Genomic DNA, 19,485 nt, shown 5'->3' with positions numbered 1-19,485 from the left:
TCCATCATGACATTTAAGACACTGTCCACTCCCCATCTGTCTCATTTATCTAGTGCTGCTATAATAAAAATACCGTAAGTGTATGGCTTTAACAAACAGAAATTCATTGTCTCACAGTTTAAGAGGCTAGAAGTCTGAATTCAGAGTGCCGGCTCTAGAGGAAAGCTTTCTCTCTCTGTTGGCTCTGGAGGTCCTTGTCTCTTCCCCTTCTGCTTCCTGGTTCCTTGGAGATCTCCATGTGTCTTGGCATCTATCATACCCCATCTCTGCTTCCTAACTTGCTTGTTTAATCTCTTTTATATCCCAAAAGATTTTTACTCAAGATACACCCTACATTAATCCTACCTCATTAATGTAACAAAGACAATCCATTTCCAAATGGGATTATAACCACAGGCATAGAGGCTAGGATTTACTGCACATATTTTGGGGGGACACAAGTCAATCCATGGAGCCCTGGTAACTCAGTGGTTAAGTGCTACAGCAGCTAACCAAAAGGCTGGCAGTTTAAATCCAGCAGGTGCCCCTTGGGAACCCTATGGGGGCAGTTCTTCTCTGTCTTATAGGGCTGCTGTGAGTTAGAATTGACTTGGTGGCAATGGGTTTTTTTTTTTTTTAATTCAATCCACAACACCGCCTTTCTCTTCCACAAATCGCATTCCCTATTTCAAAAGGGCCATTCTTCACGTAGGCTATTCCTGACTCTCAACCTTTTCATGAGCTGTGCCCATGTCTTAAATGTCCTTCCTTTGCTTCAACTCTTCCTCAATTCTGTTTATCCCAGAAAACGCAACTCAAATCTTGGATTTTGCATGGGTGGTCTCTTAGCTATACAGATGATGACATGATTTTTATTCTCCATACTCCATCTGCCATTGCTGTTAATTTTAATTCCATATGATCTTGCTGACTTAATTGACCATTTTATGTGTGAGACAATACATGAGAGAGAATATATAAGGAAGAGAGAGCGTGATAGAGTGTTGCATGAGCATGCAGGATAGGATAAGAAGTGATTCAAAAATGAATCCACAAGTCCCATACCCATTGCCACTGAGTTGATTCAGACTCATAGTAACCCTAAAGGACAGAGTAGAACTGATGATGACCCCATGTGTGTCGGAGTACAACTGTGCTACATATGGTTTTTAATGGCTGATTTTTTGGAAGTTGATCATGAGGCCTTTCTTCTGAGGAGCCTCTGGGTAGACTCGAACCTTGAATCTTTCCATTAGCAGCCGAGCTCATTAACCATTTGTACTACCCAGGGACTCCAGGTAATTAAAAGGGGGGAAAGAAAGCTTTTCTTTACAAAAGAATGCTAACTAATAAATATAGAAGGAATAATCAAAATAGAAGTCACCATTTAAAACCACCATAGTAATATTCAGTTTAATCAGGAATCACTAATGGCTAAACCATTGGATGAAAGAGTGTGGGTAAACAGGATATTTACACATTCTCATAAGAATTACACCACAAATTACTTATTCTCTACAAAGGAGAAAAGGTTCCTTTACAAAGGAGAGTCTGGTGGACACCGACTTGCTCAGATGATCAAACAGTGCCACTGATGATGGGACAAACTGACTTCATGTACTCTCTGATGTGATACGCTAAGAAAGACACATATCTTCCTTGTAATACTGCCAAAAATATTTATACTCAAAACATTTAAAAAACCTGAATGTAATCATGAGCAAAGAGGCAGAAATACAAATTTTGAGGGACATTCTGCAAAAACAATTTGTACTCTTCAAAAATGTTGAGTAAGAGCAAGGAAACTGAGGCACTTGACTAAAGTAAAATGGCTGCTTCAGAGTTTGGGACCCTACTCCATCTTTTTTTTTCCCAACATATATATATGTGTGTGTGTGTGTGTATTATTGTAATTTAGATGAAGGCTTACAGAGCAAATTAGCTTCTCATTAAAAATTAATACACATATTATTTTGTAACATTGGTTGCCAACCCCATGACATGTCAACACTCTCCGCTTCTTGACCTTGGGTTCCCCATTACCAGCTTTCCTGTCCCTCCAGCCTTCTCATCTTTGCCCCTGGGCTGGTGTGCCCATTTAGTCTCCTCTTATATTATGGGCCTACATAAGCTTTGGCTGAAGGACGAACCTCAGGAGTGACCTCAGTCCTGAGCTAAAAGGGTGTCTGGGGGCCATACTCTTGGGTTTCTCCAGTCTCTGTCAGACCAGTAAGTCTGGTCTTTTTTTGTGAGTTAGAATTTTGCTCTACATTTATTTCCAGCTCTGTCTGGGACCCTCTATTGTGATCCCTGTCAGAGCAGTCGGTGGTGGTGGGGACTTACTCCATCTTGCCTTTCTTTATATATATATATAATTGTTTCACAGGAACTATCAAGACCCTTCCTGACACAATGTCTCAGGAAGAAGACCTAGATGTTGACTCTTATCTAGGTCTCCTAGGCAACTGCTCACAAGAAAAATTACACTTGGGCAAGCTGTTTCTTTTTATTTATTTATTTTTGCTGTTGAAAATATACAGAGCAAAACATATACCGATTCAACATTTTCTACATGTACAATTCAGTGACATTGATTACATTCTTCAGGTTGTGCAAACATTCTAACCCTCCTTTTCCAAATTGTTTCTGCCTTATTAAAATAAACTCACTGCCCCCCATGCTTCCTGTCTAACCTTGCAAGTTACTGTTGTCAATTTGATCCCATACAGATAGTTGTTATAAGAGCACAATCCTCAAGGCAGACATTCTTTACTAGCTAAGCTAAACTATTGCTGGTTTAAACAAGATTTTAGAGGATATTTTTAGTTTAAATTTTAAAGATTATCTCAGGACAATAGTTTTGGGGGTTCATCCAGCCTCAATGACTCTAGAATATCTGGATTCCCTGAAAATTTGAAATTCTGTTCTGCATTCCCCCCCTTTTTTCAATTGTACTTTAGATGAAGGTTTATGGGAAAACTAGTTTCTCATTAATACACATATTGAGCAAGCTGTTTCTAAGAGTGAAATGTCCTTCAACCTTCTCCCTCCTAGCATCACTTCTAGTAATCTGACTTGCATAAATCTAAGTTTGTAATGTCCAATCAGAATAGTACAGCTCAAGTCGTTTGTTCTCACCCTTTAAAAGGTCTCTGCACCAACTAGACTGGCATTAATTCAAAAATCACAAAATAATAAATGTTGCAGAGGCTGCGGAGAGACTGGAACTCTCATACACTGCTGGTGGGATTGTAAAATGGTACAACCACTGTGGAAATCCATCTGGCGTTATCTTAAACAGTTAGAAATACAACTACCATACAAACCAGAAATCCCACTCCTCGGAATATACCCTAAAAATACAAGACCCTTCACACAAACAGATACATGCACACCCATGTTTATTGCAGCTCTGTTTACAATAGCAAAAAGCTGGAAGCAACCAAGATGTCCATCAGCGGACGAATGGGTAAATAAATTGTGGTATATTCACACAATGGAATACTACGCATCGATAAAGAACAGTGACGAATCTCTGAAACATTTCATAACATGGAGGAATCTGGAAGGCATTATGCTGAGCGAAATGAGTCAGTTGCAAAAGGACAAATATTGTATAAGACCACTATTATAAGATCTTGAGAAATAGAAAAAACGGAAAAGAACACATACTTTTGTGGTTACAAAGGGGGGAGGGAGGGAGGGAGGGAGGGAGAGGGCTTTTTATTGATCAATCTGTAGATGGGAACTGCTTTGGGTGAAGGGAAAGACAACACTCAAAACAAGGAAGGTCAGCCTAATTGGACAGGATTAAAAGTAAAGAGGTTTCCGAGATAAAATGAAAGCTTCAAAGGATAGCGAAGCAGGGGCTGGGGTCTGGGGAACTTGGTTTGAGAGGACTTCTAAATCAATGGGCAAAACAATTCTATTATGAAAACACTCTGCATCCCACTTTGAATTGTGGCACCTGGGGTCCTAAATGCCAACAAGCAGCCATCTAAAATACATTAATTGGTCTCAACCCACCAGGAGCAAAGGCAAAGGAAGAACACCAAGGTCACACGACAACTAAGAACCCAAGAGACAGAAAGGGCCACTTGAACCAGAGACCTACAATATCCTGAGACCAGAAGAACAAGTTGGTGCCCGGCCACAATCGATGTCTGCCCTGTCAGGGAGCACAAGAGACAACTCCTGAGGGAGCAGGAGACCAATGGGATACAGACCCCAAATTCTCATTAAAAGACCACACCTAATGGTATGATTGCGACTAGAGGAATCCCAGAGACAATGCTCCCCAGAACTTCTGATGGCACAGGACAGGAACCAACCCCGAAGACAAATCATCAGGCATGAAAAGGACTGGTCAGTGGGGGGGAGAGAGATGCTGATGAAGAGTGAGCTAATTAAATCAGGTGGACACGGGAGAGTGTGTTGGCAACTCTTGACTGGAGGGGGGATGGGAAGATAGAGAGAGAGGGAAGAAGGTAAAATTGGCACGAAACGAGAGACTGTAAGGGCTGACTCAATAGGGGGAGAGCAAGTGGGAGAAGGGAGTAAGATGTATGTAAACCTACATGTGACAGACTGATTGGAATGGTAAATGTTCACTTGAAGCTTAATAAAAATTTAAAAAAAAAAAAAAAAAGGTCTCTGCAGCTTCTCCATTTTGGAAGTGTTTATTCTCTCTGTAAAATTAGATGTTTTCCCTGTTCCAGACTGTTATCAAACCTACAATAAAATCTCCTTGCTTTACTTTAATGGAGTGAATGTTTATTACTCTTAAACAATGTCATTGTCATGCAGAAAAAGCTGGGGAGACTAAGGAGACATGTCAACTAAATGCCATGCATGATCCTAGATTGGATTTTGGGTTTAAAGACAAAAAGTAGCTATAAAGGGCATTATCAGGACAATTGAGGAATTTTGACTCTGTGTGTATATCAGATATCTGTATTGTATCAATGCCAGAGTTCTCGTGTGATAACTGCGTTGTGGTTATGGGAAGGAAATACCTTTGCTCTTAAAAAAAAAAAAAAAAATTCTTTTTTTTTTCTCTTAGCAGATGCATATTCCAGTGTTTCTGGGTGAGGCGTCACAATGTCTATAACTGATTCTCAAAGGACTCAGAGAAAAAGGGAGAGAGAGAGAGGGAGAGACAGAGAGAGGAAGGAGAGAGGGAAAGAGAAGAGAGGAGAGAGAGAAGGAGAGAGACAAAGAGGGAAAGATTGTGGCAAAATGTTAAAAATTGATGAATTAAAAAAAGTGAAAATGTCTGAGAGTTTACAAATGAAGGATGTAAGAGAGAGAGAGTGAGTGTATGAGGTTGTGTTTGAGAGTGTGTGAGTGTGAGGAGAGAGTGAGTGAGAAAGAATAAGAGAATTTATGAGGCCATATGAAAAAGAGAAAGACTGTGGTAAAGAAGGAACCCTTGTGGCATAGTGGTTAAGAGCTTTGGCTGCTAACCAAAAGGTCAGCAGTTTGAACCCACCAGCCACTCCTTGGAAACCCTTTGGGGCAGTTCTACTCTGTCCTATAGGGTCGCTATGAGTTGGAATCGTCTTGAAAGCAATGGGTTTGGATTTTCTGGTTGGTGGTGAAGAATGAGGTAGGGGAAGAGAAAGTGTTTTCTCCCCAATTTGGTCTGCTAATTCTCAGAGGCAGGGAGGTTTGTTCTGTAGTCCCAGTATGAGGAGTTGGAATTAGAACCCTAGGCTAGCTCTGAGGTCCATTGGGGTCCCCTTGAGGCACTTACCTGTTCGGATGCACCCCACAGTCACCAGCCACCACTCAGGCACTCGAGGCAGAACCAAGGCCACACGATCTCCCTGCTGCAGGCCACAGGTCTGTGAGAAGACGTTAGCTACGCGGCGGGTTAGGTCCGTCATCTCTGTGAAGCTCCACTTCACTTCATCCCCTTTGCTGTTCACCCACCACAGAGCTGGGCTGGGATGTCTCTTTCCCTCCTGGTGAAGATCATACACAGCATGTTACTTCCTCCTTCAAGGGAAAAGGCACTTATTTTGCCAATCTACTACCATAGTCACATTCTAGCGTGGACATAGCTCAAGGGCTACTTATAGAGCCAAGAAAAGTTGGGAGTGGGATGGAATTCAGCCAACTTCTGGCCTACTGTAGCTGTCCCGTCCCCATCCCCATAAGACCATAAATAATCTTCACATCACCTATTGAAGATCTGAAACTCCATTCTTCAAAGGGTCTATCTTAGTCCCATGTGGTTAGGAGGCACCTCTCTGTGCCTCAGTTTTCTCATGTATGAAATGGGGACAATAATACTATCCATAGGACAGTAAAGTGTAAATGAGTTAATTAAATGAGTAAAGTGCTTGTAACAATGCCTGGAATATAGTAGGCCCTCAGGAAATATTATTATTATTGCAATAAAATAAGATAAAAAGAACATAACTTAATTTCTCAACTCTAGGGAATTAGTTTTAAAAATTAAGGTACTTCTCTATGATCCAGTAATCCCACTCCTTGGAATATATCCTAGAGAAATAAGAACCATCACATGACTAGATATATGTACACCCATGTTCATTGCAGCAGTGTTCGTAATAGCAAAAAGATGGAAACAACCTAGGATGAATGGATAAACAAATTATGGTATATTTGCACAATGGAATATTACACAACAATAAAGAACAATGAGAATCCGTGAAACATCTCACAACCTGGATGAATCTGGAAGGCATTATGCTGAGTGAAATTAGTCACAAAAGGACGAATATTGTATGAGGTCACTATTATAAGAACTCAAGAAAAGGTTTAAACACAGAAGAAAACACTCTTTAATGGTTAAGAGGCTGGAGAGGGAGGAGAGGGGAATTCACTAACTAGGTTGTTGTTGTTGTTGTTAGGTACTGTCAAGTCAGTTCTGACTAATACCAACCCTATGTACAACAGAATGAAACACTGCTGGGTCTTGCTCCATCCTCAAAATTGTTGCTATGCTTGAGCCCATTGTTGCAACCACTGTGTCAGTCTGTCTCACTGAGGGTCCTCCTCTTTTTGGCTGACCTTCTGCTTTACCAAGCATGATGCCTTCTCCAGGGACTGATCCCTCCTGACAATATATCCAAAGCGTGTGAGACACAGTCTTGCCATCCTTGCTTCCAAGGAGCACTCTGGCTGTAGTTTTTCCAGGACAGATTTGTTCGTTTTTTTGGCAGTCCATGGTATGTTCAATATTCTTCTCCAACACCGCAATTCAAAGGCATCAATTCTTCTATGGTCATCCTTACTCATTGTCCAGCTTTCACGCGCATATGAGGTGATTGAAAACACCATGGCTTGGGTCAGGCGCACCTTAGTCCTCAAGGTGACATCTTTGCTTTTTAACACTTTGAAGAGGTCTTTTGCAGCCAGTTTGCCCAATGCAATGGGTCATTTGATTTGTTCACTGATGCTTCCCTGGGTGTTGATTGTGGATCCAAGTAAAATGAAATCCTTCACAGCCTCAATCCAATCTTTTCTCCGTTTATCATGATGTTGCTTATTGGTCCAGTTGTAAGGATTTTTGTTCTCTTTATGTTGAGGTGTAATCCATACTGAAGGCTGTGGTCTTTGATCTTCATCAGTGAGTACTTCAAGTCCTCTTCACTTTCACCAAGCAAGATTGTGTCATCTGCATATCACAGGTTGTTAATGACTCTTCCTCCAATCCTGATGCCACATTCTTCTTCATGTAGTCCAGCTTCTCAGATTATTTGCCAGCATACAGATTTAATAAGTATGGTCAAAGGGTACAACCCTGGTCAACATCTTTTCTGATGTTAAACCATGTAGTATCCCCTTTTTCTGTTTGAACAGCTGCCTCTTCATCTATGTACAGGTTCCTCATGAGCACAATTAAGTACTCTGGGATTCCCATTCTTCGTGATGGTATCCATAATTTGTTAAATCACAGCCGAATGCCTTTGGATAGTCAAAAAAAGAAAAAAAAACACAGATAAACATCTTTCTGGTATTCTCTGCTTTCAGCCAGGATCCATCTGACATCAGCAATGATATCCCGGGTTCCAAATCCTCTTCTAAATTTGGCTTGAACTTCTGGCAGTTCCCTGTCCATGTACTGCTGCAGCCGCTTTTGAATGACCTTCAGCAAAATTTTGCTTGCATGTGATATCATTGATATCATTTGATAATTTCTGCATTCATTTGGATCACCTTTCTTGGGAATAGGCATAAATATGGATCTCTTCTGTTCATTTGGCCAGACAACTGTCTTCCAGATTTTCTGGCATAGATGAGTGAGTGCTTCCAGCACTGCATCCGTTTGTTGAAACATCTCAATTGGTATTCCATCAATTCCCAGAGCCTTGTTTTTCACCAATGCCTTCAGTGTAGCTTGGACTTCTTCCTTCAGTACCATCAGTTCCTGATGATATGTTACCTCCTAAAATGGTTGAACTTTGACTAATTCTTTTTGGTATAGTGACTCTGTATTCCTTCCATCTTCTTTTGATGCTTCCTGCGTTGTTCAATATTTTTCCCGTAGAATCCCTCGGTATTGCAACTGGAGGCTTGATTTTTTTCTTCAGTTCTTTTAGCTTGAGAAATGTTGCATGTGTTCCTCCCTTTTGGTTTTTTATTTCCAGGTCTTTGCACATGTGATCATATACTTTACCTTCTCTTCTCAAGTCACCCATTGAAATTTTCAGTTCAGCTCTTTTACTTCATCATTTTTTCCTTTTACTTTAGCTTCTCGACGTTCAAGAGCAGGTTTCATAGTCTCTTCTGACATCCATTTTGGTCTTTTCTTTCTCTCCTGTCTTTTTAATGACCTTGCTTTCTTCATGTGTGATGTCCTTCCACAGTTTGTCTGGTCTTTAGTCATTAGTGTACACTGTGTCAAATCTGTTCTTGAGATGGTGTCTAAACTCAGGTGGGATATACTCAAGGTCGTATTTTGACTTGTTCTAATTTTCTTCAGTTTCAACTTGAATTTGCATATGAGAAATTGATGGGCTGATGCGCAGTCAGTCCCCGGCGTTGTTCTGACTGATGATATTGAGCTTTTCCATTGTCTCTTTCCACAGATGTAGTCGATTTGATTCCTGTGTATTCCATCTGGTGAGGTCCATGTGTATAAAAAAGCTGCCGTTTATGTTGTTGATAAAAAGTATTTGCAATGAAGAAGTCGTTGGTCTTGCAAAATTGAATAATGTGATCTCCAGCATCATTTCTATCACCAAGGCCATATTTTCCAACTACCAATTCTTCTTCTTACACACCAACCACTAAGGCCAAAGATGAAGAAATTGAAGACTTTTATTGGTGATTGGAACTAGCTAGTAGGCAAGAATTATCTTAGGTGAAGGGAAGGACAACACACAATACAGGGGATGTCAGCACAACTGTACTAAACCAAAAGGTGAGACGTTTCCTGAACACAACCAAACACTTTGAGGGACAGAGTAGCAGGGGTGAGAGTCTGGGGACCATGGTTTCGGGGGATATCTAGGTCAATTGGCATAACAAAGTTGATTAAGAAAATGTTCTGCATCCCACTTTGGTGGATGGCCATCTAAGATACGTCAGTTGGTCCCAACCCACCAGGAGCAAAGGAGAATAAAGAAGACCAAAGACACAAGGAAAATATCAGCCCAAGAGACAAAAGGGCCACATAAACCAGAGACTCCATCAGCCTGAGACCAGAAGAACTATATGGTCCCCGGCTACAACCAATGACAGCCCTGACAGGGAACACAACAGAAAATCCCTGACGGAGCAGGAGAAAAGTGTGTTGCAGAACTCAAATTCACGTAAAAAGACCAGACTTAATGGTCTGACTGAGACTAGAGGAACCCCAGAAGACATGGCCTTTGGACTCTCTATTAATCCAGAACTAAAATTATTCTCGAAGCCAATTCTTCAGACAAAGGTTAGACTGAACTATAAAACATAAAATAATGCTCGTGAAGAGTGTGCTTCTTAATTCAAGTAGATACACGAGACTAAATGGGCAGCTCCTGTCCAGAGGCAGGATGAAAAGTCAGAAAGGGATAAGAGCTGGTTGGATGGACATGGGAAACCAGCATAGAAAGGGGGAGTGCGCTGTCACATTATAGGGATTGCAACTAGGGTCACATAAACAATATGTGTATAAATTTTTGTATGAGAAACTAACTTGAGCTGTAAACTTTCACTTAAAGCACAATTTAAAAAAATTTAAGATACTTCTATATAATAAAACCAATAAAACTTTCGCAGATATTCTTTTGCAATAAGAAATGTTCACAATATAATATTAGGTTAAGAAAGTAAAATCATATTCATACAATAACCTAAATTTATATAGTAATATTATTTATTCAATAGATATTAAGGTCTCATTATGCATTAGGCACTGTTCTTAGGCCACAAGAACACATTAGTAAACAAGATAGACATATATACATGTACCAAAGTATGATTTTGAGTATATCCCACCTGAATTTACAGACTATCTCAAGAATAGATTTGACACAGTGAACACCAATGACTAAAGACCAGATAAGTTGTGGAATGACATCAAGGACATCATATATGAAGAAAGCAAGAGGTCATTAAAAAGACAGGAGAGAAGAAAAGATCAAATTGGATGTCAGAAGATTCTCTGAAATTTGCTTTTGAATGTTGAGTAGCTAAAGCAAAAGGAAAAAATGATGAAGTAAAAGAGCTGAATCAAAGATTTCAAAGGGTGGCTCAAGAAGACAAAGTAAAATATAATGACACGTGTAAAGACCTGGATTTAGAAAACCAAAAGGGAAGAACATGCTTGGCATTTCTTAAGCTGAAAGAACTGGAAAAAAAAAAAAAATTCAAGCCTCAAGTTGTAATATTAAAGGATTCTATGGGGAAAATTTTGAACGACACAGGAAGCATCAAAAGAAGATGGAAGGAATACAAAGTCACTGCACCAAAAAGAATTGATTGACATTCAGCCATTTCAGGAGATAGCATATGATCAGGAACTGATGGTACTGAAGGAAGAGGCCCAAGCTGCACTGAAGGCATTGGTGAAAAACAAGTCTCCAGGAATTGACGGAATATCAATTGAGATGTTTCAATGAATGGATGCAGCGCTGGAAGAGCTCACTCATCTATGCTAGGAAATCTGGAAGGTAGCTACCTGGCCAAACAACTGGAAGAGATCCATATTTATGCCTATTCCCAAAGAAAGGTCATCCCACCAAATGAGGAAATTATCGAATAATATCATTAATATCACAGGTAAGTAAAATTTTGCTGAAGATCATTCAAAAGTGGCTGCAGCAGTACATGGACAGGGAACTGCCAGAAGTTCAAGCCAAATTTAGAAGAAGATGTGGAACTAAGGATATCGTTGCTGATGTCAGATGGATTCTGGCTGAAAGCAGAGAATACCAGAAAGATGTTTATCTGTGTTTTTTTTTCTTTTTTTGACTATCCAAAGGCATTCGGCTGTGATTTAACAAATTATGGATACCATCACGAAGAATGGGAATCCCAGAGTACTTAATTGTGCTCATGAGGAACCTGTACATAGACGAAGAGGCAGCTGTTCAAACAGAAAAAGGGGATACTACATGGTTTAACATCAGAAAAGATGTTGACCAGGGTTGTACCCTTTGACCATACTTATTAAATCTGTATGCTGGCAAATAATCTGAGAAGCTGGACTACATGAAGAAGAATGTGGCATCAGGATTGGAGGAAGAGTCATTAACAACCTGTGATATGCAGATGACACAATCTTGCTTGGTGAAAGTGAAGAGAACTTGAGGTACTCACTGATGAAGATCAAAGACCACAGCCTTCAGTATGGATTACACAAAACAAAAATCCTTACAACTGGACCAATAAGCAACATCATGATAAACGGAGAAAAGATTGGATTGAGGCTGTGAAGGATTTCATTTTACTTGGGTCCACAATCAACACCCAGGGAAGCATCAGTGAACAAATCAAATGACCCATTGCATTGGGCAAACTGGCTGCAAAAGACCTCTTCAAAGTGTTAAAAAGCAAAGATGTCACCTTGAGGACTAAGGTGCGCCTGACCCAAGCCATGGTGTTTTCAGTTACCTCATATGCATGTGAAAGCTGGACAATGAATAAGGAAGACCAAAGAAGAATTGATGCCTTTGAATTGCAGTGTTGGAGAAGAATATTGAACATACCATGGACTGCCAAAAAAACGAACAAGTCTGTCTTGAAAGAAGTACAACCAGAGTGCTCCTTAGAAGCAAGGGTGGTGAGACTACATCTCACATGCTTTAGATGTATTATCAGGAGGGATCAGTCCCTGGAGAAGGACATCATGCTTGGTAAAGTAGAGGGCCAGTGACAAAGAGGAGGACGCTCAATGAGATAGATTGACACAGTGCCTGCAACAATGGGCTCAAGCGTAACAGCAATTGTGAGGATGGTGCAGGAGTGGGCAGTGGTTCGTTCTGTTGCACACAGGGTTGCTATCAGTTGGAACCAACTCAAAAGCACCTAACAACAACAGCTTTTTAAAAAATTATTATCAATTTTTATTTTCTTGGTGTCACGAAGTTTTCTAAAATGACCATTTTTTCTTTAAAAGACTTTTTTTTTAATTTTCAGAGGAAAACATGTTCAGAGTAAAATTTCAGGCAATGAAGAAGCTTATGAAGTAAGCAGAGAAATATCCTTCACATTCCTTATTGCATTTTCACTCTCCAAAGGTCAACATGGACAAGTTTTTGATGTGTGTTCATCAAGAAAATTTTTTTCCATGTTTGTACAATCATGATCCTAATCAGATGGTAGGAACAAAGTAGTGTAGCTTTTCTTAGATTTATATGTATATATGTGCATGTTTGTATATGTGGAGTTCCTGGGTGGTGCAAATGGTTAATATGCTCAGCTGCTAACCAAAAGGTTAGAGGTTTGAGTCCACCCAGAGGCTCCTCAGAAGAAAGGCCTCGTGGTCTACTTTCAAAAAATAGGTCATTGAAAACTTTATGGAGCCTAGTTCTACTCTGACAAACATGGGGTCACCATGAGTTGGAATTGACGGCAAATAAACAACAACTACAACGATTGTCACCACGAAATAAGTTTATGCTTCGGAGGCAGACATTCTGGCCTCAAATCTCAAATTTACTATTCACTATGTGATAGGAACCCAGGTGACATAGTGGTTAAGCTCTTTGCTGCTAACTGAAAGGTTAGCTGTTCAAACTCACCAGCCATTCTGTGGGAGAAAGATGTGGCAGTCTGCTTCCGTAAAGATTTACAGCCTTGGAAACCCTATGGGGCAGTTCCACTCTATCCTGTAGGGTCACTATGAGTCAGAATCGACTCGCTGGCAGTGGGTTTTGTTTTTGGGGGGGTACTTTGACTCCATCTCAGGTGAATTACCTCCTCTGTCCAAGGATGTTCACACTGTGGACATTGGCAACTGGGATTTAGTGGCTGGAAACACCACCTAGTGTCTATTCCAACTCCTAGTGTCACCGCTGCATCTGTCTTGGTCTGCCTCCTGGGAAAATATAATCACTTGAATTTTTCTTCAGAGACAAGGAAACCTCTAGAGGCCACAAGAACCGGTTTCTTGGGATATACCATAAAGCCACACTCAGGTAGGGTAGGGATGACTCCAGTTAGACCTGCCACCCTCATAGGAAGGTGGATGACATGACTTAGGCAAACATGTCAAATGCTTATGTACACATCCATGTCCTCCTTCTGGGTATGTCCTGACACCAAGCCCAATTCCTGTTAAACTTAAAATACCACTAGTTGAAAGTGAGACTAATGGTACTAACATGAACTTGTGCTAACCTTGTGATTAGAACTTTGCATTGCCAACAATTATGGAGCACCCTCTGTGTACCAGATGTTTTCACCTATATCTTGTTCATTGCATGAGACTGCGTAAGAACCCTATATCATCCCTGTTTTACAGATGAAAGCACTGAGGGTCAGAGAAGTGAGGAAGCGGCCAGGCTGGGAATTGAACCCCAAAGTAGAAGCTTCTTCCATAATACTGGTAAACTGAGGCAGAAGCTGTCCTTGGTTCAGTTCTCGTCTGCCTAGTAGGAAGAAGATAAGACCACTGAGGCCATTTGTATTCCTCACCCCAAAAAGGATAACCCCTCACCTTCTCCATTTGAGTCCAGTAGTCCAGCACATCCCTCGCAAAGTTAAATTCCTCAGGTGTATCGTAGTCATCCCATTTTGGGGCTTCAGGTCCTGACACAGACCGGCAGCGCAGGTGCTGAGGGGCAGGGTGGAAGCTGTGGCAGGATTTGTGGATGGCCCAGACAACCCGAAACCTCATTAGCCACTGCATTGTGGGGCAGTCCTCAGGAAACAGGAACAGAATTCTCAGGTCACCACCTGCCTTGGAAAGAGATGGCTAAAGGTTGGTCATGCAGCAGGAATTAGCTCCACAAAATGAATGCATACTCCTGGTTAATTGCCAGAGTTATAAGTTTCTTTCAGCATCCGAATTTGGAGGACACAGCATATTGATTTAGGTGGGAATGGGAGTGCAACTGGTTAATGTGCTCAGCTCCTAATCGAAAGGTTGGAGGTTCAAGTCCACCCAGAGGCAGCTCAGAAGAAAGGCCTGGCAAGTTACTCCCCAAAAATGAGCCACTGAAAACCTTACAGAGCACAATTACATTCCGACACACGTAGGGTTATCATGAGTCTGAATCGACTCAGTGGCAGCTGGTGGTGGTGTAGCCCAGAGTACCCTCACTGAAGTGAACTTCGTTCTTATCTCCCCAGATGCGAAACCACAGGCAGGAATGCTGGCGAGGGGCTTCAGCTATCAGATGAGGTGGGCACACATTCTTGGGGGGTCTTCTCCTTCCCCGAACCACCTAGGATTTAAGTTCTGGAAGACAGGCATGTGGCCATCCCCTTATGTTAGGAACTTAACATTTTGAATGTCCTTACCCATATTCCCCTTACTCTGGAGAGTTCTCTTTCCCCAAGTGCAATCATGTGGTTCCCATGGAAGTGGCCATATTTTTAGATGATCCCATCCCTGGACCAAAGTTGATTAGTCCAGGGTTGAGCATCGGGCTGGATCAAATAGTCATTCCCCAGGATTTTTGAGCCCAAGCTGGGAGCGGGGGGTGGGGTGGGGGGGTGGGGGTCATAATCCTTCTCCAAAATTTTTGTGTTCAGTACTAAAGGGTGTATAAGGCAGCCTCTTTCTGGTGGAAGCCATAAAATGCACATTTTGGGAACTGTCATGTGGACAAAGTATGCAGGAGAGAATGAAGCTGATGTGCAGAAAGAAATAGAGATGAGGGCCAGAGAGAACCCTGCAGGCATTCAAGCCCCTAGCTCATATTGTTCCTGAAGCGAACTGCATCCCTGCCCCACTAGTCATAATACCTTCCTTTATATTCTGCAAGCCCATATTTCTCCTTTGCCTGAGATTGGGTACTGTCACCTTGAGACTATAAATGCACTAATAAATATACACCTTCCTACTTAGGACAGGGAAACCCTGGTGGCATAGTGGTTAAGAGCTCAGCTGCTAACTAAAAGTTTGGCAGTTTGAATCGACAGTCGTGCCTTGGAAACCCCATGGGGTAGTTCTACTCTGACCTATAGGGTCCTTATGAGCCAGAATTGATGGCAACAGGTTTGTTTTTCGTTTTGGTTTATTCAAGATAGAGGAGCCCTGGTGGCACAGTGGTTAAGCACTTGGCTGCTAACTGAAAGGTTGGTGGTTCAAATCCATCAGGTGCTCAGTGGGAGAAAGATGTGGCAGTCTGCTTCTGTAAAGATTACAGCTTTGGAAACCCTAAGGAGCTGTTCTACTGCGTTGTATAGGGTCACTATGTGTTGGAATCAGCTCAATGGCGTAGGGCTTTTTTTCTTTTTTTTTTGTACTCAGGGCAGACACAGCACCTTCCCTGTGGGACTGGGATGTAGTTTTGGGGTCTTTCCCAGGCCAGTATTCTAGGCAGCCATTACCAATCCATCAGAGTTGACACATGAAATGGAAACTTTTTGCCACCCCAGATACCGGTAAATACACCCAACATAAGACAGGACCCTCATTTATTAGGGTCTTTCTTCAAGTTTGATTTTGAAAATTAAGCTAGAACTATCCATTTTATTCCATAAAAATGTTGACTGAAATAAACCATTTTGCACACAGCTTGGAGATGGGAGCACTTTGTCACCACAAACAAGTTCCTCTCAGTTCCAACAATAAGATGATACTGTTTGACAAAAAGACCCATAGAATGAGCCTGTAAAATGTGACTCAATTTACATTGAAGAAGTTTGTACCAGGGCTTCCAGTTAGAACCCCTGCCGAGAATGTGCATTTCCACCCCTGATGTACTGAATTGGAATCTACAGTTTAACAAGATCCCCAGGTGATTCTTACATATAATAAATTTTGAGAACCACTGCTCTACTAGTGATTCTAAGAATTCGTCCCTAACCAGCAGCATTAGCATTGTCTAGAAACTTGTTGGAAACCCTGGTGGCATAGTGGTTAAGTGCTATGTCTGCTAACCAAGAGGTCAGCAGTTCGAATCTGCCAGGCGCTCCTTGGAAACTCTGTGGGGGCAGTTCTACTCTGTCCGGTAGGGTCGCTATGAGTCGGAATCAACTCGACGGCAGTGGGTTTGGTTTTTTCTTTTTTGGGGGGGGAACTTGTTAGACATGCAAATTCTCATCAGGGACTTGAACCAGAATGAACTGGTTGGAAGCCCTGGTTTATACTTATAAAACCCTAACCAACCAAACAACAGCAACAACAAAACAAACAAACAAACCCTTTGCCCTAGTCAATTCTGATTCATGGTGACCTCATGTGTTACAGACTAGAGCTGATCAGTAGGGTTTCCTCGACTATAATCTTTATGGATGCCAATTGCCAGGTCTTTCTTCTGCAACACAGGGGGGTGGGTTCAAACCACCAACCTTTAGGTTAATGGGTGATTGCAAACTGCTTGTACCAAAACCTAACCCCAGTTAAATTTTGGTTGCTACTCCCAGAACCCTGCTATGTATTCCTGATAGGAGAAAAAAAAAAAGATAGGAGAGTCACTGCTAAATACACCTTGGGTTACTATCTGCAGAAAGCGGTGACATAGGAAAAGCTCATCTCTTAGAGATGGCTTGTCAGCACCAAGCCTTGGGCCAGATGAACTAAAGTATGTCCCCTTCCTCTTTAGTACCTGTCAATCAGTGGTGCTGGCTTTTTTTTTTTTTTGTCTGGCCCTTTTTTTAATTGTATTTTAGATGAAGGTGTACAGAACAAACTAGTTTCTCATTAAACAGTTTGTACACTTATTGTTTTATGACATTGGTTAACAACCCCACAACACGTCAACATTCGCCCTTCTCAACTACGAGTTCCCTGTTACCAGCTTTCCTGTCCCCTCCTGCCTTCTAGTCCTTGCGCCTGGGCTGGTGTACCCCTTTAGTCTCATTTGATTTTATGGGCCTGTCCAATCTTTGGCTGAAGGGTGAACCTTAGGAGTGACGTCATTACTGAGCTAAAAAGGTGTCCAGGGACCATACTCTCAGGGTTTCTCCAGTCTCTGTCAGGCCAGCAAGTCTGGTCTTTCTTTCTGAGTTAGAATTTTGTTCTATATTTTTCACCAGCCCTGATCAGGACCCTCTATTGTGATCCTTGTCAGAGCAGTCAGTGGATCAGGGAGGTGACCTGAGTAAGGGTGGTATTACAATCTCACTGTAATCCTTTCAACATAAAATTACAATCACAAAATGGTCGATAACCACACAATACTGGGAATCATGGCCTATCAAGTTAATACACATGTTTTTGGGGGGGACATAATTCAATTTATGACAGGACCACAACAGAATATTTTCTGATATAGTGTTGGAAAACCAGCCCCCTAGGTGGGAAGGTACTCAAAACAAAAGGCTTGAGCACACCAATGATCATGAAGACAGCACAGAACCAGCCAACATTTCATTCTCTTGTCTTTGGGGTCACGCACTGTGCTCCTGCCACTGCTTTCTTGGTGGTACGAGGTCCCCCTGTCTCTGTGCTTGCTTCTGCCTTTTATATCTCAAGAGACTTCCTCAAGACACAATCCAGTCTTGTAGATTGAGTCCTGTCTCACTAACACAATTGCTGCCCATCTTCCCTCGGCATCATAGGGGCAGGATTTACAACATATAGGAAAATCACACAGTACCTGGAATCATGGCCCAGCCAAACTGATACATTTTGGGGGGGCATAACTGAATCCATGACACCTGGTATGAATCCTGCTTGGTTGTGGTGTATTATTTTTTTGATATGATGCTGAATTCTACTGGCTAGAATTTTGTTGAGAATTTTTGCATCTATATTCATGAGATATAAAAAAAAACAAGATATACTGATCTGTAATTTTCTTTTCTTGTGGTGTCTGCCTGGTTTTGGTATCAGGGTTATGTTGGCTTCATAGAATGAATTCAGAATTATCATTTCCTTTTCTGTGTTCTGAAATATTTGAGTAGTACTGGCATAAGCTCTTTGAATGTTTGGTAGAATTCTTCAGTGAAGCCATCTGGGCCAGGGCTTTTTTATGTTAGGAGTTTTTTTTTTTTTTTTTTAAATTACCTTTTCAATCTGTTCTCTTATTGTGAGTCTGTTCAGAATTTCAACATCATTTTGTGTTAGTTTGGGTATGTAGTGTGTTTCTAGAAATTTGTCCATTTCCTCTAGGTTTTCAATTTTTTTGGAGTATAGTTTTTCATAATATTGTTATGATCCTATTTATTTCAGTTGGGTCAGTTGCAGTGTCCCCCATTTCATTTCTTATTTGGGTTATTTGTGTCCTCTCTTGTTTTTCTTTTTTCAGTTTGTCTGGTGGTTTGTTGATTTCGTTGATCCTTTCAAAGAACCAACCTTTGGTTTTGTCGATTCTATTGTTTTTCTCTATCTCATTTATTTCTGCTCTGATCTTTATTATTTCCTTTCTTCTAGTAGCTGTGGGCTTCTTTTGCTGTTCTCTTTCTATTTGTTCAAGTTGTGTAGCTAACATTTTGATTTTGTCCCTTCTTTTTTGATGTGTGCATCTATTGCTATAAATTGACCTCTGAGGACTGCCTTTGCTGTGTCCCAAAGATTTTGGTATGATGTGTTTTCATTTTTGTTTGATTACAGGAATTTTTTTATTCCATCTCTGATTTTTTCTATTACCCAGTGGTTTTTAAGCAGGGTATTGTTTAGTTTCCATGTAATTGAAAAATTTTTTTCCTTCTGCTTGCTGTTGTTAATTTCTACTTCAATGGCATTGTGGTCATGGAAGATACTCTGTATTGTTTCAATGTTTTGGATTTTGTTGAGGGTTGCTCTGTGTCCTAAGAGCTGGTCTATTCTGGAGAACATTCCGTGTGCACTGGAGAAGGATGTGTACCTTGCAGCTGATGGGTGGAGTGTTCTATATATGTCTATGAGGTCAAGTTGGCTGATTGTGCTGTTTAGCTCTTCTGTATCTTTGTTGAGTTTCTTTCTAGATGTTCTGTCTTTTACTAAGAGCA

General features: G+C 41.1%; 1 protein-coding gene across 2 annotated transcripts in view; it reads right to left on the bottom strand.

Moving 5' to 3' along the window:
- The window catches only part of ACSM1 (acyl-CoA synthetase medium chain family member 1), a 50,852-nt gene extending 36,403 nt beyond the window's left edge, over window positions 1-14,449 (bottom strand). For both annotated transcript variants that reach the window (XM_023558812.2, XM_003418883.3), the window contains exons 1-2: window positions 14,099-14,449; window positions 5,735-5,945 (exon numbers count right to left, since the gene is read on the bottom strand). In XM_023558812.2, coding sequence (XP_023414580.1) covers window positions 5,735-5,945; window positions 14,099-14,290 — 403 coding nt within the window. In that variant the 5' untranslated portion in view covers window positions 14,291-14,449. The remainder of the gene's footprint in view (window positions 1-5,734; window positions 5,946-14,098) is intronic.
- Between the last annotated feature and the right edge of the window lie 5,036 nt (window positions 14,450-19,485).

This window comes from Loxodonta africana, chromosome 12 (assembly GCF_030014295.1).
Source record: "Loxodonta africana isolate mLoxAfr1 chromosome 12, mLoxAfr1.hap2, whole genome shotgun sequence".
In the NCBI taxonomy this organism is placed as follows: Eukaryota; Metazoa; Chordata; class Mammalia; order Proboscidea; family Elephantidae; genus Loxodonta; species Loxodonta africana.
The sequence above is the reverse complement of the archived record's forward strand: the minus strand, read 5'-3'. Positions and strand labels throughout refer to the sequence as shown.